Genomic DNA, 25,228 nt, shown 5'->3' with positions numbered 1-25,228 from the left:
AGCACAATAGTCCGAAGAGAACAATGTAACACAAACTGTCTCTAAATTGTATCACCTTCCTACTTGGTTAGGTACTATTACTGCAATGTAACACCATGATCAAAGCAACTTGAGGAAGAAAGGGTTTATTTATGCTTAAAACTCTCAGACCATACTTCATTGCTGAGGGAAGTCAGAGCAGGAAATCAAGCAGGGCAAGAACATGGAGGCAGGGGCTGATGCAGAGGCCATGGAGGAATGCTGCTTACTGGCTTGCTCTTCATGCCTTGCTCGGCCTGCTTTCTTCCAGAACCCAGGACCACCTATCCAGGGATGGTACTACCCACAATGGGCTGGGCCCTCACACATCAATCACTAATCAAGAAAATGCCCTTCAGGCTTCCCTACTGCCTCTGCCTTATAGAGGCATAGAGGCATTTCAAGTGAGGTTCCTCTTCTGAAATGACTGTAGCTCCTGTCAAGTTGACATAAAACCAGCCAGCACAGCAGTAACGTAGAGGAATAACTGCCGTTCTAATGTTGCATCAAAAAAGAACCCTGGGGCTAGAGAGGTAGTTCCGTGGTTAAGAGCACTTGCTTTTCTGCAGAAGGTCCTGGTCTGGTTCCCAGCACCCATGATGGACAGCTCATGGTCATCTGTAACTCCATCTCCAGGGCATGTGACACTCTTGGTCTCTGAGAACACCAGGCATGCATGTGATGCACACACATGCAAGCAAGCAAACACTCATAAAAATACAAATAAACATTTCTTAAGATAAAATCCATGGGGCTGGGAGATAGTTCAGTCGGAAAAATGCTTGCCAACACTCACTCACTAGGCTGTGGGCACAGGCCTACAACTCTGATCTTCCTGTTGTGCTAAATGTGCAGCACCACACGCAGCAAACATCAGTCTCAATGAATCTGTTGCACACCTGGTCCACCTTACTAGGTTCAATGCTTCCACCACAGAGATGGAAGCTCATGCTATTGAGGAATCCACACCTCTCAGACTCTACAGCAGACATCCATGTTCCAGCACCAATTGTATCCAAGGTGGCCTATTTCAAACAAGTGTGGATAGATTTCTGTCCAGAACTAATCTACTAATCTGTTCTTTATTTCCACTCAGGATAGCTATTAAAAGTGTTCAGTCTTTAGACATGATAATAAAAAAAACCCAACCAGAAAGCCAGAATGTGTACCATTCTGCTTTAAGCTTTAAAGTCCATAACTTTCATAGACAATTAATGTGACATGCATTGAAAAATGAAAAAGATAGACAAAATAATATTTTAAGTAAGATCTGGAAATATCACCTCTTCCATAAACCATTCAGTGAATATTTGTTGAATAATGAATATAACTTCACATTCTTCAAATACTGCAATTAGAGTTTATCTTATGTGACTTTCCTGGAGGGATCTAGTTGGCCTTGTTACATGCTTAAGTAGAATGAGAGAAAACACCGTGAACAGCTTCTCTGGGGTCTGGGCTTTGGATAGGAAGAACTGCTTTTTTCTATATGGGCAATACTGGATCTAGGGAATGTGGAATAGAAAGAGTGTCTACCTGGGCTAGTGAGCAGAGTCCAGTCTGATCTACCTCTTTCTGCGTCTCACTGAAGCACTTCAGGCAGAAATGTTAAGTTCAAGGGAAGCCTAGGATACAATAGCTTGAGACTAAGCTTAACAAAACCTTATCTGCAACATAAAAACTAACCAAGTAAATAAGGACAGGGAATGTAAGGCGGCAGCAGAGCACTTAGCCTGTGTAAGTCCTTGGGTTTAATCCTTAGCACAAGAAAAAAAATTAAAACTGAAAATGAAACAGATATTTTTGAGCCAGGCATGGTGGCACACACCTACCTTTACCCCAGTGCTCGGGAGGCAGAGGCCAGCAGACCTCTATGAATTTCAAGCCAGCTTGATCTACAGAGTGAGTTTCAGAACAGCCGGAACTATGTAGAGAGGCCTTGTCTCAAAGAAACCAAAAATAATGACACAAGTCCAACACGGCAAGGGTTGTCTTGTTGGAAAGCCTCAGACTGGAAGGCTGACCCTGGAGGTTTCTGACAGGTAAGCTGTAAGAATGTAGGCCAGATGCCTTATGGACTCTGAACAAAGATTTGTCCAGCATAATCAGAATCTTCTCAACTGAACAGGGAGACTTGTCTGGGTATCATCTAGAAACACAAAGCTAGAAAACGGGAAAATAAGAGAACGTTTCATCTGATCCTGAATACCTGAGCCTATTATCTCTTCATTTCTGAAAGCAGACCAACAAAGAAATGACTAATTTTTCCTTAAAACATATAGTGGCCCTTACGTTCATCTGAGAACACATATCTTACCAGTAGAGTATTATCCACGTGTCAGACATGCTATAAGCAACAACAACTAAAAGATGACATTAATTTAAAGTGTCAAAATAGAACTTGCATTACCTCAGTATTAACAGCTTCCATTGGTCTTTTCTTGATTTCTCCTATGTCCAAGTAGCTAGAAGGGAACAAAAAGGGTTGCTTTTACAGGTTTGAAGTCGGTTACATAAAATGTTTAAGCACTATGAAAAGGTAAAACCAGTCAAGGGAAAGGCCTAAGCCTGAGCAGAAATCTGTACTTACTAGATCGTGAGAGTGGCATTCACACAGCTCACCAACCCGAGCTGAGGCCTAACCTCAACACCGAGGGAATTAGTGTGGAAAGATGCACTTTGGTTAGGAAGCACAACTCCCTTAGCAGTAGTCACTATGGACTGACTTTCTTTCTCCCTATCCCTCTCCATTTCTCTACTCCTGTCCCCTTTCCTGTCCCCAACCCCTTCCCTTGTCTCTCCCTCTCTTCCATTCTTATTTCCTTTATAAGAGGCAGTGTTTTATACTAAAAACAAAGCTTGAGCTCAATGCGTTGCCAAGAGTGACCCTGTCTTTCTGATCCCCTTGCTTTCACCTCCTTAATGCTGAGGTGACAGGCCTGTGACACCATACCTGTTTATGGTGCTGGGGCTCAAGCCCAGAGCATGTGAGTACTCCACCCAATAACCCACTCTAGCTATTTAATGTAACTCTACTCAATGAATCCTGTCAGTTCTAGTAATTCCATCCATTACAGAAGGGAGATCGAAATAGTGAAACCTAGGAAAGACAGACTGCTGTGTCAAAGTAAGGTCTGGGAAAGACTAGGTAGGTTTCCCAGTGACACTGGCATGCCCAGTCCTGTGGGGTAGCTTGGGCATTGGCTCAGCTTACAGACAGAAGGGGACAGGGAACAGACCCTTATCACCCCATTCTTTCCACCACAGATACTGACCAGGGACTGGGGCCTAGACGCAACCTGAAAATGTGTTACCGTTGTCAAGGTAGCCCGTCGGTATGACCCAATGCCAGTTTAAATGCTTGCTAAATTATCTTATAAATGAAAAAAATCTAAGTAATTATTTTAATATAAAAATATAAATCTAGCTTTTCATTTATAACCGCAATTAAAATCTTAACTATCTTAACTACTGTAGCAGACAAGTTGTCAAAAGAAGAGTTTATTCAAATGCTAAAGGCACCCACCATCGAGCCTGACTGAGTTCCGTCCCTTGACCTATATGGCATAAGGAGAGAACTGACTCCCCAAAGTTGTCCTGTGACTGCCACCTTTACACTGTAGCACACACATACCTACACATAAATGTACACAGTAATAATAAATGCAATAAATTCAAATTGATATATTAGAATTAAGTTTGGTTATTGAATATGTTCACGATTGGCTAATGTTTGGGGTTTTTAACAGAATGTTAGTAAAATCAACTAATTATGAAATCCAACTACATTTCCCTATGCAAATAACAATTGTGTAAGACAGTGTGCACAGTGGATCTCAGAAATGAAATGAGTCGTTTGTGATTTTTCTAGAGGTGTTTCTCTCAAAAATAAAATATTCTGTTGTATACAGGAGAATGTCTCCTGTTTTTTATTCTAAATGTTTCAGACCTAACATGTTAATAGAGGTGAGACAAGTCCAAAATTGTATGAGAACAGTTTTAGAGGCATGTATGTGCATGTATGACGATTTGTGTTGTGTGTGTGTGTGTGTGTGTGTGTGTGTGTGTGTGCGCGCGCGCGCGCGCGCGCGCGTGTGCGCTCGGTCATGCACATGCTACAGCTCACTTGTGGAGGTTGATGATCAGTTCTGTAGAGTGGGTTCCTTCCTTCCATCTTCACATGGCTGCCAGAAGTCAAACTCTAATTGCTAGGCTGACAGCTCAAGCACCTTTCCCCACTGGTCCATCTTATTGGCCCCAAGGAAAGTTTTGAGAAAAGCTTTCTAAAAGTGCTGAAAAAGAAAGATTTAAAACCCACCTGAAGTTTGGATATGGCATCAAAAATGTTAGAAATGTCTAAGTGAAAGACATCCTGGAAGGAAATTGATCTTCTCCTTCCGACAAGTATTTTGCTGTCTTCCCCAACATTATGTTGGCTCACGGTGAAAGCCCACGAATGACACTCAATGCTCTTCAGACTCTTGTTTTATTGGTTGCTTTGGTTGTTACATAAGCACACAATACTGAGCTTCAAACACATTCATCACTTACTCTTCCTTAGGGTCTCTCACTACAAGCACAGAGAACTCCAGTGATGGCATGGAAAACTAACCATGGGGGCTTCGATAACAAACTCGGCTTTTGTGTGCTTATGTGTGAAGTAAAAGCAAATATTAACCCTGTGCATCTACTATATACATAAAAAAATGGTTTGTCAAACGGGTTCTGTTTGGTTTAAGTTGTATTTTACCATTCTGAGTTGGTAGTACCACACCAACCAAGAGAGGCATGAATGATTAAAGTCTACAGTTTCCAGCTGTTCCAATCTGAATGAGATTACCATTCCGTATTATTACTGTATTATATGTATTACCATTTATGTATTATAATAAATATGTGTTGTTAGATATCATAATATATAGTATAAATTATTCTGTATCTAGGTGGTTGTTTTTGTTGGCTTCACAGTCATTGGAGCTCACACTGCCCTGATTGGCTTTGAATTTACTCTGTAGCCCAGACTGATCTTAAACCCCTGTTTTTTCTGCTTCTATCTCCCAAGTGCAAATCCTACTACACCCAGCTATGGGAATAATTTAATTCAAAGTATAGACATAATGCAAGATGTCAGAATACAAGAAAATTAGTTTTTACTATTTTTTCCATTTTAAACATAGGGTTTCATATATCCAAGGCTGGCCCAGTACCACAGAAAACCAAGTCTGAGCTGACCTTGAACTTCCTGTGTAGCAGAAAATGATCCTAATTTATGATTGTCCTGTTTTACCTCTTAAGGAATCAGGTTACAGATGTGTGCCACTATACAGGGTTTTATGCAGTTCTGAAGATCAAGGACTTTGTACATAATGGGCAGCACTCTCCCAAATGAACTACATCCCCACCTTCACCACACTGGCAAGAAATTGACCAGTGTTTTCCAAAGATTTGTCCAGGAACACAGCCGTAGTAGCTAACAACGTCTAAGTCCTCTGTTTCAAGTTCTAAGTTCCTAGAGGTGGAGGCAGGATATCAGGAGTTCAAGGTCATCCTTGGATACCTATGGGGGTAAAGACCAGCCTGGACTACATGAGACCCTCTCAAAGAAACAACACAAGAATGGTTCTAAATTAGTAGGGTTCCGTTGAGCTCTTTTCTTAAGAGTTAGATAAATCCTGTCTAAGGGAAGTTTCAGAGAAGGAAGAAATGAATTCAGAAGTATCCTTTGACTTTCATAAGAAGAATGTTTCTGTTCCCAGAGAGCAGGGTCCCTAGAGCTCAGCTTGTGGGAGCCAGAGAGTGCGGGCAATAATAAGGAACTTTTGTGGTATTTTGGAAAAAAATGCTTCCATACAATTAGAAAATAATCACAGAAAACATTTATAGTAAACATCTTTTAACTTTTGGCTATTCTGGGACTCAAGATAAGCTTACATTAAAATGTTCTATTTTAAAGCTATAGAATATAGAATTATCTATGATTCCACAATTCCACTGGTAGATACAACTGAGAGAAATGAAAAGTGGTAAACAGACGTTCAGAGAAAAATTCTTCATGACATCCCCAAAGTGAGCAACCCAAATACCCATCGGCCACAAAGGATGAAGGAAAACCATTAGATCCATATCATGGAAAATGCTCAACCACACAGTGACACAGACACACTGCAGTGGAGGATGACCCCTGTAAGTGTTACGGTGGCAAACAGAACAGACATGAAGTCCACGTGTCATACTGTTCTATCCCACAGACACAGGAAATAGCTTAGTGCTTGCCTCATGCCTGGAGGAAGAAGAAGTTGGGAGGGGCCAGTTTCTTTCAGGGAGTGATCGAAACGTTGTAAAACTGGATTTCTAGTGATGGTTCACAACTTTGCAAATCACTGAAATGACTGGATTCACCAAAGTATAGGTCAGTAAAGTCTTAAAACAATCATGGAGTGTAGGTTACTATCCTGTCAACTCCTGACAACTCTCGGCTCTCAACTCCGCATAAACTTAAGCACTTTTCTTACTATACCTGTCTCTTTATGATTTGCATTAAAAGCGCAGGTGGAAGGTCCTCAAAGACAAGTCAACTCCACCGACCTTAAGCTTCCAGGCTAACTCACAGTCATTTAATGCTGTGAGAGAGCTTCCTATCCAGAAATAGCCTGTGGATCTTAGAGATTAGACATGGGCCAGACACAAAGTCAGTGGACTTTTCCAAACATTTTCTAACACAAATACAGGAAGAGGGCATAGCACCTGGCTCTGTACATTCTGCTTGCAATGAAAGAATTCAAACAATGAAGAGGGAAGTCATAACAGAGCAGCCAGCCTTTGGTTTAATTCGTTAAGGTTTTTTTTTTTGGGGGGGGGCAGAAAGAAAGAAAGAAAGAAAGGAAGGAAGGAAGAAAGGAAGGGAGGAGAGAGAGAGAAAAGAGAGAGAGAAAGAGAGAAAGAAAGAGAGAGAGAGAGAGAGAAAGAAAGAAAGAAAAAAAGAAAGAAAGAGAAAAAAAAAAGAAGCAAACCTGTAAGCCACACATTAGGAGCTAAGGCAGGAAGACTGCAGATAGTTTTAGGCCGGCCTGATCTAGTGAGTTTCGGACCAGTGTTACAATAACAAAATAACCCCCCTGTTTCTACAGTTTATCCATTCGCTTAAAATCTGCACCTACTGCTACTGAAGTTAAATTCCTTCTCCAGTTTCAACTCTACCAGCAACTGCTGGAGGTCGCCTCCTATCAACCACACCCACAGAGCCCAGGGCACACACCGACTCACTTGAGTTTCTTGAAAGCTTCCTGGCCCCCAGCCACGTAGTTGCCCCCGCTCTCTATCTGGTCCAGCTTCCGGATGCGGTGGCCCGTCCTCGGGGTGTAGATGTTCCTAACTGCCCCAAAGGGAGCCTGCACACCGCCGGTCACTTCCTTGAGGAAGATGTCGAAGCTGGACACCTTCTTCTCGTGAATGACGACGCGGCGCCCGGCGAAGAACGGGTCCCCATTGCGGTACACCAGCACACTCTTCACCACCGGCTGCGACAGGTGGCTGGACCTGGGGCTGGGACCGTTCATCTTCCCCGCGGGACGCCGGGCTCTCAAGCAGTCCACCGGCCTGCAACACCAGCTCGTGGTCCGCCTCCTGCAGGGACAAGGAAAGCTACCCGCAGGTGAGGAATGGCCAGCCGTGCGGGGCCAGCCCCCGTAGGTGGCGATTCAAGGAAGGCGCGGCACGGGCGGCCAATCAGCGCTCGCAGGCTCGCACACCTGTCTCTCCCGCCCCGCTGCATCAAGGTGTGCTGTCTGGGAACCCACGCCGCTCGGGCTTTAAACCTCTGCGCGAGCCGGGGCAGGAGGGACAGCGTCGGCCGCGCGCGCACTCAAGCGCGCACACATGCACCCGGACTCAAGTACACAGTATTAACATGGCGAGATTCACTGCCTAGCATCTCGTCTGCGTCGTTTCTCTCAACGGCTTCATTTTTCTTTCCCTCGTCTTGCACTCAAACGCCACCTACTCATTCGCTCTCCCTGTCCCCCCAAAAAGCCATTACGATCCCGACTAAGGTTGCCGGAATTTTCCTTTAAGGAAAACAAAATACTTAAAAATGCATTGAGAAGTTCGGGCGCTGTGACACACGTCTGTCACCCTAGAATTAAAGCAGCTGAGACTGGAGGATTGCCTCGAGTTCAAGGCCAGTATGAACTACCTAGAAAGTTCTAAGTTAGCCTCAATTATAGCCAAACTAAATTAATATCAATAAACTAAATAATCTGCAGGCAGAAGCAGAGAGACGACTCCTGACCCCGGCGCTCCGCTCTGGCCAGCGCCGCCCAGTGGCGAGCCTCGGGTGGGACCCTTCGCGGTGGTACCTACCGACACTCGCGGGCGGTGGGGGAGGAGCTGGGGGAGGGGCTCAGGTGGGGGCGGGGCGGGTTGCAGACTCTGGGGCCAGCAAGGTTGTGAACCCTAAGCGGCCGCGCGTCTCTAGCACCGGTGCTCCCGCCGCCGCCGTTAGTGTCTTCAGAGGGCCTGCCTAGGCCCGCCGGGAGCCCAGTTTGTTTTTTCTCGCCGTTTCCATAGCAACTGCAGCCTCGCGCCGAGAGCTAGCCTGTGAACTAGGCCTGGAGCGCGCGCCTGGCTCCCTTGAGCTTCTCTGGCTGCCTCTAGCATCGAAGTCATGGAAGTAAGAGTGTTGGGAATGAAGTTATCTTGCCAGTGCTGTGCCAGGGTGGAGCTTGGACACCTGCACACAGCTAGGTAGATGATACCCTGCCGTATTTTCTGTGCTTATCATGTGACGAAGAATTAAAGAACACTTGCAGTGCCCACAGCCTCCATGCTGGCTGTGTAAATTATTAGATCAGGCTGTGGAATCTAGATAGAGTAGAGATTTTATTCAAAAACTTCGGTAAAGCTGCAGATGGTGGAACACGCTTGTAATCTCAGCACTGGGAGGACAGAAGGCTGGAGGATTAGCCACAAGTTCAAAACCAGCCTGGAACAGAGTATGATCCTACGTATCCCGCCACCAACAACCCTTTCCTCCCCTGCTCAAAAAGGCAAGCAAGCAAACAACAAGAACCTCAGAAGGGCCAGGAGTGCTGACATACCTTTAACCCCAGAACTAAAAGTAGAAGCTGGCGGGTCTCCGAGTTCAAGGCAGCCAATTACACATCCAGTTTCAGGTTAGCTGGGGCTACATAGTGAAACCCTGTCTCAGAGAGATAATAATAATAATAATAATAATAATAATAACAATAAACTTCAATACAGCCACTTTGTCCTGTCCAGTTTAGGGTGCAAATAAAAACATATAGTTTTTATTTGTTTGATATAGTTGATATATATTTGTTGATATAGTTCGCTGAAATGAGGCAAACCACTGTTCCCCCTTACTCCTACTAAGTCTTTTGTACATTTTTTTAAGCAGGCATTGCTTTTTGAACGGGCAATGCTCCCACAGGCTCATGTAGTTGAAGACTTGGTCCCCAGTCAGTGGAGTATTTGGGGTGTGTGGAATCCCTTAAGAGGCAGGTCTTGAGGTTTACAGACTTTCTGTCCAGTCTGTTTCCTGATTCACATAGCGGTGAACAAGCAGCCACCATCAGCTCCTGCCGCTGCCATGGGACCGCATGCCGCTGTGTTCCCTAGCATGATGAACTGTGTGCAAGCCCTCAGACAGTGAGCCAAAATAGATCTCTCCTTACTTCACTGTTTCTTGTGAGGTGTTTGGTCACATAGATGGGAAAATAGCAGCAAACAACAGGCAGTAACAACAGCAGGTGTTCCTAATTCATTGTATTTGAGAAAAAAATAAATTTTTAAAACTGTACATTAACCATTTAGCAATGTACCAAGCATTATGTAAGGCACTCTAAACACATCATCTAATGTAATGCTCACAGTAATCCTCAGATGTAAAAAGGGGTTCAGAGAAGCAGGAAATTTACCTTTAGTAAGTTATACACAAGGCTTCAAACTCCATCTGCCCCCTTACAGAACTCCCTTAACCATGCTGACATAACAATATGAAACACAAACCAGGGGTTTGCAACCCCATAAGAACAACAACAATATCAATCAACCAGAACCCCCAGAGCTCCCAGGGACTAAACCACCATTCCAAGAGAACACAGGGGTGGACCCATGGCTCCAGCCGCATATGTAGCAGAGAATGGCCCTGTTGAGTATCAATGGGAGGAGAAGCCATTGGTCCTGTCAAGGATCAATGCCCCAATGTAGGGGAATGTCAAGGTGGAGAGATGGGAGGGAGTGGGTGGGTGGGTAAGAGGCACCCTCATAGAAGCAGGAAGAGGTGGAATGGATAGCGGTTTTCTGGAGGGGAAACTGGGAAAGGGGATAACATTTTTAAAATGTAAAAAAATTATACAATAAAAGAAAAAATGAGAAAAAAGAAACATGAACCAACATGACGGGATTATAATATGGAACAGAACAATTGCAGTCCACCCCCCAACACTCACACACACCTCGGAAAGAACTTATACAACTCAGGCTAGCCTCAAACTTGCTCTACAGCAGAGGATCATGTGAGCCTCTGGTCCTCCTGCCTCTGTCTCCTGATGACTGGAATTGTAGGTGTGCTCTGCTTCTGCATGCACTGCTGGGGATCAAACCCCGGGACTTCATGCATGCTAGGCAAGCACTCTACCAACTGAACCACATCAGCGGCCACAGAAATGTCTTAGTTAAAATTGTAAACTATAGTGGCACCTTGAGCATTGATAGTTTTCAAAGGGTCCAAGAAAACTGAATAGCACGGAGAGAGTAAGAGGGGAACTTCGGGTTCTGGGGACACACAGGTGGAAGGTCAGTGGGGAAAGGAGCTGTGAAGTCAGTTGAGCGCTCAGACCTCCAACAGTGTGAAGCTCCCTGCTGCCCAGACAGCCCCACCCAGAATGAAGCTGCACAAACTGCTTCCCAAGGCAGGAAGAGAGCAGTACATGGAGGTCACAGTCTTTCTGGGTGTGGGTCCCTAGTCGCCAGTCTGTGAAGCCACCCACATCTGTATTTCATGCCTTTTATGATGATGTCTCAGCCAGATTTATTCCTGACTCCACTCTTGATCATGGAGTCTTAAGATAAAAAGCTTACCTCCATTTTGGCCTCCCTGTACTGAGTAAAAAGGGTAACAAGAGAAAACCACTGAGTACCAGCTTCTTCCTTTCTTCCATGTCCTGCTTTGTGAGTTGTGGGGTCAGGGGCTGCTGCTACAGTTCCTGTCACCTGCCACCATGTGTTGCCCTCCTCCATTAAGTCATTTATCAGGTACTGGGACAAAGCAATGAGAAAGCACCACACATTTTCTTAAAATATTCCCTTTTTCTTTGTTCTCTGTGGAGGTTTGACTAAAAAGGGATCCCAAAGGCACACAAGGAGTGGCACTGTTAGAAGGTGTGGCCTTGATTGAGTAGATGTGGCTTCGTTGGAGAAAGTGTGTCACTAGTGGGTGGCCTTTGAGGTCTCAGAAGCTCAAGTCTGACCACTGTAGCATTTTTTTCTTTCTTTCTTTCTTTCTTTCTTTCTTTCTTTCTTTCTTTCTTCCTTCCTTCCTTCCTTCCTTCCTCCTTTCTTTTCTTTCTTTTCTTTCTTTCTTTTCTTTCTTTCTTTTCTTTCTTTCTTTTCTTTCTTTCTTCTTTTCTTTCTTTCTTTCTTTTTTGTTGGCAGTTTTTGTGGTTTCATTTAAACACAAACATGCACACAAGTCATCTGTTCACTTTTTTCACTGTGTAGCCTGGCGTTGGGATTGGTGACTCTGATGGCCAGCTTTGCTGCTCTTTCTACGGTGGCTTTTCGGTTCTTAGAGGACACATTGTGAGTAATCTCAGCACCGTAAGATTTGTTGCACTTCAGCAGCACTTCCAGCTCTTTGACATTGTGGACCAGAAACTTCCGGAAGCCGCTAAGCAGATAGGCAGAGCATGTGCTTGGTTTTCTTGTTGCTCCGGTAACCAATGATAGGCATCAGGATCTGGCCCTTGAATCTTCTCCGTACCCTGTTGTCGATGCCTCTGGGTTTCCACCTGTTTCCCTTAATTTTCACATATCGGTCTGACTGGTGCCTGATGAACTTCTTGGACCTCTTTTTGACGATCTTGGGCTTCACCAGAGGCCTGAGGGCAACCGTGATACCGCAAAATAGATCCAGTGTAGCATTCTCTTCCTTCCCTATTGGTCTGGATGTATAATTCTCAGCCTCTTCTCCGGCATCTGTCTGCTTGCAGGCTGGCTTCCCACCATGACACTATTTTCCATTCTTTTCAACCAGCCAGCCTGAAAGACTGCTGCTGCAAAACAAAGTGTTCCTTACCCCTTCTAGCTTAAAATTCTGCTGCTGCTGCTGCTGCTGCTGCTGCTGCTCATGGTGGCACATCCCTTTAACCCTGGCACTTAGGAGGCGGAGGCAGTGAATTTCTGTGAGTTTGAGGCCTTGATCTGCACTCGGAAGGTGCTTTTTCGTTCCCTGCAGTGAAATCGGGAATCATCAGCTTGGAATACCATCCTGCTTCCCCCCCCTCGCCCCTCCACTGCCTGCCCTACGCCTCTGCAACCCAAAGCTTGATCTCGACTTCCTTTAACATCTCCATCTCCGTTTATCTGGCTCCTTCCAACCAATGTGTCATCGCCCCCGGAAATAATTTCTGTGTCACTCCCCAGATCAGGATGAATACCCCCAAGTATTATATATGTTCCTCCATTGTTTTACCAACTGTACTTGTGTCTTTGTATGATAGGTTTAATTATGAACCCATATGTAAAGCTGTATGTGTAAATTTCCTGAGGGAAAAGATTGTTCCTGTTTTATTCGTCATCTTTCCTGTGCCTAGCACAGTAAGCAAAAGTAATTATTTTGTGAGTGAATAGGAAATGTATTCTAGAGCTGGAGAGATGGCTCAGTGGTTAAGAGCACTGACTGCTCTTCCAGGGTCCTGAGTTCAATTCCCAGCAACCACATGGTGGCTCACAACCATCTGTAATGGGATCCGATGACCTCTTCTGGTGTGTCTGAAGAGACTGACAGTGTACTCATAAATAAAAAATCTTAAAAAAAAAAAAAAAGAAAAAAGAAAAAAGAAAGAAAGAAAGAAAAGAAAATATATTCTAAAAATTAAGAAAATGAGCTGTTAAAAACTGGAAAATGTTCTTATGCCACAAATTAGTTTCAGGCAAATAAGCATTGAATAAAGAATTTTGGGGGGATTTGGGAGGTTTGGGGAGTTGTTTTTGGTTTTGAGACAAGGTTTTACTAGTACTGGGTTTCTGTTTGTTTGTTCATTTTGTTTATGTTAAATTAGTAGTTTGGCTTCAGATAGAAAATGTCTCACTGTGTGAAATTGGTGCCAACCACACAAAATAAGCTCTCCTGCCCAGGACTACACACACACACACACACACACACATACACACACACACACTCACACACACACATACATACACACACACACACACACACACACACACACACTACTGAGCTAGGATTTGTGTTTATACAAGACAATAGAGACATGACTGAAATGTGAAACCAATTTCAGTCCTTGCTTGTCCTTCCAGATCACTCATTACAGCTGCTTTCCACATCTCAGTCACTAAAGGAGCTAGAGCAGGAGCTTTTGTTTTGGACCTACAGTTACAGGCTGTTGTAGGCCACCTGACACGATGCTGGAACCAAGCCCTGGTCCTCTGAAGAGCAGCAGGCTCTCTTACAGCTGAGCCATCTCTCCAGTCCCAAACCAAACCCCAGGGCCTCACTCACAGGAAGCAAGCATTCTACCAAGTGAATTATAGCTCCAGCTCAATTCTCTCAGATCTTGGTGTGGGTAGTGGCTCCCATTTCTGACGGGCCCTGATGCTTCTTACCCATTCTGGTAATAACTAAGCTCTTCCTTGATGTGCTAGACCACCTACCCCAGTCAGCCACCTTGGAAATGCAGGTGCCTAATAGGATAGGGGTATAGCTCAGTTTACACAGTTTGCATGAAGCCCTAGGCTGGACCACAGTGGCTGGCTCTAAGAAATAGTGTCCTCATCCCTTCTATACAGCCAAATAATGTAGACTGTCTGTAAACTTACAGCTTCTTCTTCCCCTCTCTAGGTCCTTACATCAGTTTAGAGTTAAGTGGAAAATGCTTGATCATATGATGATCATAAAATTAATGAATTAAGTTTTTTTTGTTTTTTCATTTTGTTTTATGCATATGGGTGTTCTGTCTTCCTGTATGTCTGTATATTATGTGCACACAGTGTCCAGGGAGGCCAGAAGAGGGTGTCAGAGCTCCTGGGAGTGGACTTAAGGCAGTTGTGAGCCACCATGTGGGTGCTGGGGATTGAGCACCATCTTGGAGCTGGAGAGATGACTCAACAGTTAAGAGCATCAAGTTCTGTGGCCTGCACCCACGTGGCAGCTCATGGCTGACTGTAACTCTAGTTCCAGGGCCTCCAATGCCTTCTTCGAGCCTCTGGGTACCAGGCATGCACATGATGCCAGGAAGGCACACAGTACACATACTTACATTCTGTAAAACACTACATAAAGATAAATAGTAATTTAGTGGCTAAGAAAGTGGATCCATCGGTAGAGTGCTTGTTTAGCATGGCTGAGCTCTTGGTTTTGACTTTCCCAGCACTACATAAACCAGGCATTATGGTACACTCCTGCAATCCTAGAACTCAGGTAGAAGGACCAAAAGTACAAAATTATCCAATGGCTACTACTTCAAGGTAGTACATGAGGTCCTTGAGACCCTTTCTAAAAAACAAAAGTCACTAATAATACTTGAGTTGATTTATCTCCATTTTTGATGAGCAGTCACAATCTCTAACAAGAAGAAAGCTTGTCTTTTTGTGTAAAGTCATACATGGATACTGAAGTGAACCCCAAAGAAACCCTTAGGTATTTATCTGCAAATCCTATGTTACGCAAAGGTCATGCTTCTGTAAGTTACTATTTTCCGTGAGATGCATAGTTCCATTTTGAGGGACCAGCATGTGAAGGCCTGCATGTGACCTGCGAATGCATCATTCATGGTGAGTCTAGAGACAGGAAGAAGGAAGTGGGAGAAGGAGTACAGACAGCTGCTGTCTTCTCTGTATTGGAGAAAACAGCACTGAGTAGGGCAGTAAGTGCCGGTGCTGAGTAAACACCCCTGACAGCCAACTGTGGTGCACACGCTCTGAGGAACTGAACCTTTACCATGCTGCACCCAAACACTGTGTTTGATGACACAGTGGAATTTATGATCTCTGCTTTTATTGGTCCCTTAAGGAAAATGCTAGTAGATAAGTATTCCAACAGTGTTCAAAGGCATTGTTTGCTTATTATTTATTTATTTATCTTGTTGTTATTTGGAGGGGTTGTTTTTGAATCAGGGCCTCACTATATATCTCAGGTTGGATTTGAACTCACTGTGTAGCTCATCTCAGACACCTAGCAATCCCCCTGCCTCAGTCTCCCAAGTGCTAGGGTTACCATAACGAGGCACTTTCCCCGCCTCATTATCTTTCTTACATTATCAAAAATGTTGGATTTTTTTATGCATTGATCAAATGTGGTGTCAATTTAGGAAAAACTGAAAGAATTCAGAAAAGCTAAAAAGCACATGGAAGCAGAAATTGTAGGAGGCCAGCATGCCTGAAGTCAGGGTTAATGCTGTGCTCCAGCCCCTGCCCTGGAGCCAGGGACTGATGTTCAGATGGCTACAGAGAGAAGCAGGCACTGAGGAAAGTCTAAGCCACCCCTGATGGAGAGCCTGGGAGGCCCCTAAGGGAATGGGGAGGCTCAGATTGGAGTGTAAATAAAGTGGAGAACAAAAAATTGTGCCGTCTTCACAGAACCTGAACAGGAAGGATATGGCTCCTTTAACATCAGGGGAAGGGCAGGCATGGGTCAAAGAGATTACAGAACTCCTGATGGTTCACAGTCACAGCGATCAAACCCAGAACTATGGGACCTCCTTATCTGTACCTCTGAGCTCTAGAACCTCATTCTGTACCTCTGAGCTCTAAAAAGTAGAGACCCAGTTTTCCAACTGCTGAAACAGATAATCTGGAGAAGCAGCACAAACCAAACAGAATTTTAGCTTAACTTGGAAAACCAGTGTCAAAGTAAGCTTTAGGAAATAAGAGGAAACCGCTATTTTCAAGGGCATAAATTGTGACTGCAGAGACAGCCCATTGGGTAAAGCACTTGCCAAACACTCCTGAAAACCTGGGTCTGTCCCCAATAGGAAAACAGAACTAATTCCCAAGAGTTGGTCTCTGACTTCTCATGTCCAAAACCCCTTAAAAGCCCACACTTTGACACCACACACATACACACATACAAATAATTTCAAATGTTACTTTACTACTGTCATTTGTACTCTGCTGTTGTATGACCTGTATGTAAGCACCACTGTGCACACGCCACAGTGTACATATGAGGGTCAAAAGAGACTTTTGGGAGCTGTTCTCTGCCTCCACAGTGGGATCTGGAGATGGACTCAGGTTACCAGACTTGTGTGGCAAGCTCTTACCCACTGAGCCATATCTTTGGCACATGATAATAACAACAATAATAATAACAATAATAATAACAATAATAATAATAATAATAATAATAATAATAATAAAATGAAAACGAGAAAGCTATTGCATGGATATAATCAGCAAAATTGAAAACTTTCTCTTGGAATGTTTGCTACATAAAATCCATATTGAAATTAATTAAATGTAAAGGTATGTCAGGCGTAATGGCTCAAAGCAGTAATCCCAGCATTCAGAAGGCTGAGGCAGCAGGGTTGCCACAAGTACAAGGTTAGAATGAACTACAGAGTAAGATCATATCTTAAAAAACAAAAGTTTTTAAAAAATGATATTAAGAACAATGGTGAGAACAAAGATGCAACAACATATTATAGCTGCCTCAGACTTTAGGATTAAAAATTACACTACGGAATGCCTATGTCAATAAACTTGAAAAGATGAGTGTGTTTCTTAAAACACAGAAACTCTAGAATCTAAATAAAACAAAAACGAGATTCAACTGTTTGACTGACGAGTTCTGCCAAACATTTATATACTATAAATTATAAAGTATAATTTCAATATAATACTCTTTCTGAATCTAGCATAGCCTTTATATCAAAATCTGGCAAGAACAAATAAAATGGTATGTAAATATAAATATTCTAATCTAAATATTAAGCAAAAGCCAAGATTATACAACATAACTAATTTATATTTATGCCAAGTTAAGCAAAGTTATTTTGACATTAGAAAAAATAATTGAATTGCCTATGTTATTGATAAAGGAGAAAAATCATATAATTGTTTCAAAACTTGTAGATCAGATTCAGTATTCAGTTAGGATAAAAACTTAGAAAATTAGGAGCAAAACTATTACTGAGGATGTACCTCCATAATAGAGTACTTGCCTAACATCCTGGAATAGGATACCTGGATTCCAATCTCAGATCAAGGAAAAACAACATAATTGTGGCAGCATAACAAAGTACATCCATCAAAGTGAAGCTACTACAGATCTCACAGCTAACAGTGGAACATTGTAGCCAGCCTCTGTGAGACTGGGAGCAAGATGAAGCTGCCTGTATGCCATGTTGTTGAAAAGTGTGCTGTAGTCCCTAGTCAGTGCTGTAAATCAAAGAAAAAGAAACGAACTGTGGAAAAGCCTGAAAGTGTATTGGAAATCCAAGAGAGTCTGGAGAAATGAGCCTTATACTGAAGATATTCACCACTTAGCTATGTGACCAAACAGCTGATGGAATACTACTCTGCTATCAAAAACAATGACTTTATGAAATTCATAGGCAAATAGATGGAACTGGAAAATATCATCCTGAGTGAGGTAACCCAATCACAGAAAAACACACATGGTATGCACTCACTGATAAGTGGCTATTAGCCCAAATGCTTGAATTACCCTAGATGCACAGAACACATGAAACTCAAGAAGGATGACCAAAATGCGAATGCTTCACTCCTTCTTTAAAAGGGGAACAAGAATACCCTTGGGAGGGAATAGGGAGGCAAAGTTTAGAACAGAGGCTGAAGGAACACCCATTCAGAGCCTGCCCCACATGTGGCCCATACATATACAGCCACCAAACTAGATAAGATGGATGAAGCAAAGAAGTGCAGGCCGACAGGAACCACTGACAGGAACTGGATGTAGATCTCTCCTGAGAGAGACAGCTAGAATACAGCAAATACATAGGCGAATGCCATCATTAAACCACTGAACTGAGAACAGGACCCCCGTTGAAGGAATCAGAGAAAGGACTGGAAGAGCTTGAAGGGGCTCGAGACCCCATATGAACAACAATGCCAAGCAACCAGAGCTTCCAGGGTCTAAGCCACCACCCAAAGACTATACACGGACTGACCCTGGGCTCCAACTGCATAGGTAGCAATGAATAGCCTAGTAAGAGCACCAGTGGAAGGGGAAGCCCTTGGTCCTGCCAAGACTGAACCCCCAGTGAACGGGATTACTGGGGGAGGGTGGTAATGGGAGGAGGATGGAGAGGGAAGCACCCATATAGAAGGGGAGGGGAAGGGGTTAGGGGGATGTTTGCCTGGAAACTGGGAAAGGTAATAACAATTGAAATGTAAATAAGAAATACCCAATTTAATAAAGATGGAGAAAAAAAGAAGAAAGGCTTTCATCTTGGCTCATAATTGAGAAGAATGCAATACATCATGGTGAGCAAGGCATGCCAAGGAGCAGCCTAGTTCATGGTGCCAACAAGGAGCACAAACAGAGAAAGGGAACCTCACAGCTCAGAAGCTTCCTGCTTTGTCCATTTTTATTAAGTCTGGGACCCCAGCCCATTGCATGGTACATTCACATTCAGGGGATGTCTTCAGCCTATTATCTAGAAACATCCTCACGGACAGACCCACAAGCCACCCCATCACTTTAGTTTCTTCTTAATCCAGTCGAATTGACAATCTCAGCCAGCCATCACGCTGTGCCTTAAGACTTGACTGGACTCGAGGCTGAAGAGACAGCTCAGCATCTAAAACCACTTGTTGGTCTTTCAGAGTATCTGGTTTCCGTTCTCATAATACCCATGATACCTTGCAACTATCAGTAATGTCTCTGTGGGGATGTGAAGCCCTTTCTGACTTCTGTGGGCATCAGGAAGGCATTTGAATGCAAACCACTCAAACACATAAAGTAAAATAAATCTAAAAGAATTAGACTTGATGTGATGAAGTGAAGAAGTGATATCAGTTAAGAGCCAGCGAGAGAAGATGGGAGAATTGAAAGGCACACGGTCTGCAACCCAGGCCTGGCCTGGAGACGGAGGCCTGCGGCTGAGGAACGAACCTTGATGAAAGCAAACAGGACTCAGGTGGCTGAACCCTATCAGCAAGGACCTTGAAAACCAAGAAAGTATCTGAGACTGTTGATAGAGGCACCCCAGTTCAGGGTAATCAACCACCCCTCTGAGGAAAGGGAATCCCAAACCCCACGGGGTTCCAGAGTCCCTCGGTTGCCTGGCCATCTTGGGGAAACATTCCTGCTCTATTAGAGCTGCCCCTTGGCAACATAAATGTGCTCTTATTCTCTGCTAGAGCTAACTCCCTGTATTCTGGAGTTCCTGGGAATGGGAGACTGGGCTTCCCATGGCACTCTTCCCTGTGCTTTTGCTGGGCTGGGATTTCCCTGAAGCATGCTTCCCAAAGGAATAGGTTTAGAAATACTGTGAACCATATGCCCAGAGGCCCCATTAGAGTATTTGGTGACCTGGAGATGTGACTGTGCCTCAAGAGCAATCCATGGAGAAGCCCCATAGATGAAATCACAGGAGACAGTCACTCATGGGGGAGTACAACTCAAGGTGGGCTCCCGTGCAACATCTGGATGAGTCGAGCAAGCCAATAGAGCTGAGTTGAATATGAAACATTGTTTCTTATGTTACTGGGAGCAAAGGAATCTCTCAGAGGTAGATTAGGATACACAATATTGTTACCCAATTTGGGAGTATAACCCAGGCCCAAACCAGATTCAAGCATTAGTCCTCAAAGCTAAGTAAAAGGACCAAATGACTAGTGAAAGGTGAAAGGGGATATTTACTCACTGTGACCTCCCTGGACAGAAGGACAAACAGACCCAGTGACACCCAGAACCTAGCCCATCTTCAGGTCCTGAGTGAAGCTGAAAGTTAAATAGAAGGCTAAGTTTACATGGGGCAGTGAGGAAGGCCTTTCTTATGAGGTAAACAAGGGCTCAGCTCTAGTTAAACAGAAGCCTGGCTTTATAGCCTGGTACACACAGAAAACAATGTTTGTACTGTAAGACCTGGATGAAAATAATCGAGAGACACTTCCATCCCTTAATCTGTCAGACTGTTGAAACAGTGGGCCCCAAAGAAGTGGGACTTTCCCAAGGAATCCTATGCTGAGAGAAGGAACCGGCACAGCAATGCCAGGAACTGTCCCTCAGGAAGACATTTTATAGCGTTCTCATAACTTGTCAGTCCACCGTACAGGATGAGACTGAGGCACAGCGATGGGGCAATGTGTGCAGCAAATGAATGAATGTATACATCAAAGGAGATTGACAAGGAGGAGGAGGAAAAAGGAAGTGAGGGAGGAAAAAATACAGAGGAGAGGAGGAAGGAAGGGCTGTGACTACTCCAGAAATCCACACAGATCTAAGTGTGAGTCAAAGACTGATAGGTAAACAGAACAGTGGTATTTTGGGGTGTTATTGTGTTTGAGATAGCTGGCTTAGGCCTCTCTATGTAGACCAGGCTGACCCTAATACTCACAGAGATCTGCCCGTCCTGACTCTAGAATGCTGAGATTAAAGGCTTGTGCCCCACCTTGATGGAGAGTGAGCTTTAATGGAAAACTTGGGCATCTGAAGAAACAGCTCCACATCTGAAGTAAGAGTTGGTAAGAGTTATAAGCCTGGTCAGGGGAGAAGGGCACCTCTGCATAAGTTTCCAAACTCTATGACCTCATGGAGATTTGAATGCTATGAGCAAAGCTGGAATGAAATATTCAGTACAAATTCTCCAGTGCATGAACAAAGCTATTCTGTGGTACTTGTGTAGAATATAATGTAGAAATGGGAGCAGGACCTTGGGAGCCTTCTATGGCAGGGAGCTGAGTCACCTTGGCACTGTGCTCTGGTCCCTGAAGACTGACGAGGCACCAGACAGGAGACAGCATCACTCCCAAGATAACAATATCCAGGTATTGGTACCTTAGTTTCACAAGCAGTAGATTGCTCAAAGGCAGCAGAGCAGAGAATGAGGGGCATGCAAAGCTGTGGAAACTAAACAACAATCAGGGGGCCTTGGAAAATGCTCATGGGATGCATGTGAACAAGAGCTGGGTGAAATATGCTTGTTCATTTTGACTTATTTTACCCAAGGCCTAAAAATGTGGGAGCCTGACGCACACGAGTGGGACAGGAGGCTCTCTAGGGTTTGCTAACTAACCAGCCTAGCCTCTATAATAAGCTCCAAGCCAGGAGAAAGCCTGTCTCAAAAAATAAGACTTCCAATGTCATCCTCTAGCCTCCTTAGGCACACGCATGCATGTGGACATATACATACATGCATGCATACAAACATGCATACATACATACACAATATATACAACAAAAATTTTAAAGATATATACAAATTAATGGCTTGACATAATAACTAAGAAGACATATTAGAAATGATCTTAGCTATCTGAGGTCTTAAAGAAGCAAAACTCAACCCAACTTCAAGAGGCAGAATCACCCCTGCCTTACCATGCCCTTCTTCACTAAGAGCCTCTGGGAGATTCCATTCTGCAGCATCTACTTAATGAGGGCCTTTGACTGACAGGTCACTTGTAAACTACAGAACTCCTTGGAGGGAGTCATCAGTGCCCCCAGGCTTTCTGGAGGCATTTAACTAGCCACCTGGAGAATTCTCCTATCTCTAGACAATTACTCCACAGTAAGCAAGAAAAGATTGCCCAAAGTTTCACCCACAGTCAAATCCACCAGTCAATAAATGCATCAGATGAGCTATGTAGCCACAGGCCGGTGAAGAAGGAAAGCTTCGCAGCCAAGCACTCAGGAGACTGAGGCAGGAGGATTGCTGAAAGATCAAGGCCAGCGTAGACTATTCTGGAGAGAAAAGGAAGAAAAGAGAGATGAAGAGAGACAGGGAAGGAAGAAGGAAAGAAAGGTTAGGATAGTTCAGTTTGCAAAGTCTTGCAATGCAAGCATGAAGACCTGAATTAAATCCCTAATAATCACATTAAAAGGTTGTGCAGGAGGTAGCTGGAGAGATGACTCAGAGCTTAAAAATCACTGGATGCTCTTGCAAAGGACCCAGGTTCAGTTCCCACAACTCACATGGAGGCTCAAAACTCTAGTTCCAGGAGATTCAACACCTCCACATTAATATAAGATCCTCCCAGGGATCACACACACGACGACGCACGCAGACGACGACGCAAGACGCACGCACGCACGCACGCACGCACGCACATACACACGTGGGCAAGCAAATAAAAGAAATTTAAAGAAATTAAGCGGGGTAAGATATACATGCCTATAATTCCAGTGCTGGGGAAGGAGAGACAGAGAATCCCTGGGTTGTAGCCAGTCTAGCCAAATTGCTGAGCTCCAAGTTCAGAAAGAGCCTTTGTCTCAAGAAATAAGGTGGAGGTCAGCCTGGTCTACAGAGCAAGTTCCAGGACAGCCAGGACTGCAAAAAGAAAAAAAAATAAAATAAATAAATAGACAGACAGATAGAAATAGGAATGAATGAGGTGAAAAGCAATTGAGAAAGCCATCCAGCACTGATGGTGATGTGCACGCATACAAATGTGTGCAGACATATGCATAATGAGAAAGATGGCATTAAAGGGAGGAGAGAGGTAGGGGAACTGCTCCCCCATTACACCAGACAGTGGGTCAGTCATCTACTCTAGATGTAGAGCATTTCTCCGAATCCCAACTCTGAAGCTGACCTGTCCGGTATTTATTGATAACAACCATGCACACATACTGTCAAACCACTGGTGAATATCAGCTTCCATTGCCTGGCATACTCTCTCTTAAGGATGACTTTAAGTGGCTTTCCTGAAAACGCCATTATACTTCCAACAAGATTGCTTGTGTTTTCAGTGCTGCATATGATTCTTCTTCCCAAATTTTGATCTGGGCTGCATTTCCTCTCTATATGGATCATAAGAATGTTTCTCAGCTACCTTATTAATAAGCCTTGTTTTCTTCAATAAAACAGGCAGGAAAAAAACCTACCCATTTTAGATAAAAAGAAATAACATGTATTGCGTTTGGAGGAGCATCTTCGTGTGCCAAACTAATAGCTTTTGTTGGGCGGTTGCCTTTGCTTTTTAGAGACAGGGTCTCACGTAGTCCAGACAGACCTCGCCCTTGCTATATAGCTGAAATTTTAACTCCTCATCCTCCTGCCTCCACCTCCCAAGTGCGGGGATATCAGCAAGCCCCATCATGGCCAACATCTATTTTTTTTTCAAGATAAATCTTGCCACTTCATTGACCAGTTGAGTGTGATAGATTCTAAGGATTACATATAAGAAACTGCCTGTCCCGTACAGTACAAGAAAGTGGCGTAAACTCACCCTGCCTTAGATTTTGTCTGAAGCCAGTTGCCTCCCAGCCTAAGATGAACACATGGTTGTGCTCAGCTCCATGCCTCCTCTCCCTCAGCCCTGTGTGTCCCTCCTCACCCCTGCAGTGCTTCTCCCCTACCAATGAAGCAGCGTCCTCTAAGCTAGCAGAGAGCAGAGAGGGCACCTAACTCCCTACCCCCACCCTACAGCTACCCACAGTCTCCTCCTCAGTGACTTACCCGTGCAAAGAAGGGAAGTCCGGCTCCTTGCCTCTGAGGCAGCTTCATTTTGAAGCCTAATTTTAATGTCAGGAGTCAAGATGAAGTTGGGCTGGGCAGGCTTGTCTGAGTTCCAACCCTTACTGGACCATTCACCATCTACAGATGTTATTAACTGTGTTCAAAAATGACTGCTTCATGTGCTTCAGCTAAATTTAAAACAGTTTAGCTGAAGCACATGAAGCAGTCATCCCCCTGTCTGCTTAAGGACTCAAGGTGGGCCGAGACAGGCTTGATGCCTATCACCAGGTTTCACCAAAGAGAAAAGAAAGGGTGCAGGCCGAGATTCATGACTTGCTGCTATTGTTGATACATTACCCAGATCCTTTTCTCTCCACCATTCCAAGGTTTCTTCTTGTTCTCAGAATGACTACAATACTACACAACCTTGGGCAGCGTGGGGAGTGCCCGACTGAGAAAATGCCTCCATCAGATTGGCCTGTAGGCAAATTTATGGGACATTTTCTTGTTTCCTGATTGATGTGGGAGGACCCGGCCCACTGTGGGCAGTGCCATCACAGAGCAAACTCTGTGAAAAGTATAAGAAAGGTAGCAGAATGTGCGTCTGTAAAACAAGCCGGCAAGCGTCAATCCTCCATGACCTCCTCCAGTTCCTGCCCTGACTTCCCTGGATGAAGGACAAGGTCTCCAGGGAAATAAACACCTTCCAACCCAGGCAGCTTCTGATTACGATGTTGATTGTACCAATAGAAAGCAAACCAGGATGTGTGTGGGAGGCAGTGTCTTTTTAATTTTGAGATTCTCACTACTCTTGAGTGACAGCCAAAACTGGATGTGGTAGCACCTGTGATCCCAGCACTAAAGAGGCAGAGACAGGAGAATTAGGAGTTCACAGTCATCCTTGTCTACATAGAAAATTCAAGGCTAGCCTGAACTATGTGAGGCCCTGCCTCTAAATAAACAAACAAACAAACAAACAAACAGATAAACAAAACCAATGAAGAAACATCAGAGTCTGGAGAGATGGCTCAGTGGTTAAAAGCACTTGCTGTATGTAGAAGAATGCAGATCGATCCATGCTTATTACCCTGTACAAAGCTTAAGTCCAAGTGGATCAAGGACCTCCACATCAAACCAGACACACTCAAACTAATAGAAGAAAAACTAGGGAAGCATCTGGAACACATGGGCACTGGAAAAAATTTCCTGAACAAAACACCAATGACTTATGCTCTAAGATCAAGAATTGACAAATGGGAGCTCATAAAACTGCAAAGCTTCTGTAAGGCAAAGGACACTGTTGTTAGGACAAAACGGCAACCAACAGATTGGGAAAAGATCTTTACCAATCCTACAATTGATGGAGGGCT

General features: G+C 44.1%; 1 protein-coding gene and 1 pseudogene across 1 annotated transcript in view; both read right to left on the bottom strand.

Annotated features, from left to right (window-relative positions):
- Positions 1-7,706, bottom strand: part of Dcdc2 (doublecortin domain containing 2) — a 158,750-nt gene extending 151,044 nt beyond the window's left edge. Inside the window, exons 1-2 of the mRNA XM_032885007.1 lie at positions 7,282-7,706; positions 2,429-2,483 (exon numbers count right to left, since the gene is read on the bottom strand). Coding sequence (XP_032740898.1) covers positions 2,429-2,483; positions 7,282-7,574 — 348 coding nt within the window. The 5' untranslated portion in view covers positions 7,575-7,706. The remainder of the gene's footprint in view (positions 1-2,428; positions 2,484-7,281) is intronic.
- A 4,000-nt stretch (positions 7,707-11,706) lies between these two features.
- LOC116883211 overlaps positions 11,707-25,228 on the bottom strand; it is a 20,825-nt pseudogene continuing 7,303 nt past the window's right edge.

This window comes from Rattus rattus, chromosome 14, assembly GCF_011064425.1.
Source record: "Rattus rattus isolate New Zealand chromosome 14, Rrattus_CSIRO_v1, whole genome shotgun sequence".
Taxonomy (NCBI): domain Eukaryota; kingdom Metazoa; phylum Chordata; class Mammalia; order Rodentia; family Muridae; genus Rattus; species Rattus rattus.
The sequence above is the reverse complement of the archived record's forward strand: the minus strand, read 5'-3'. Positions and strand labels throughout refer to the sequence as shown.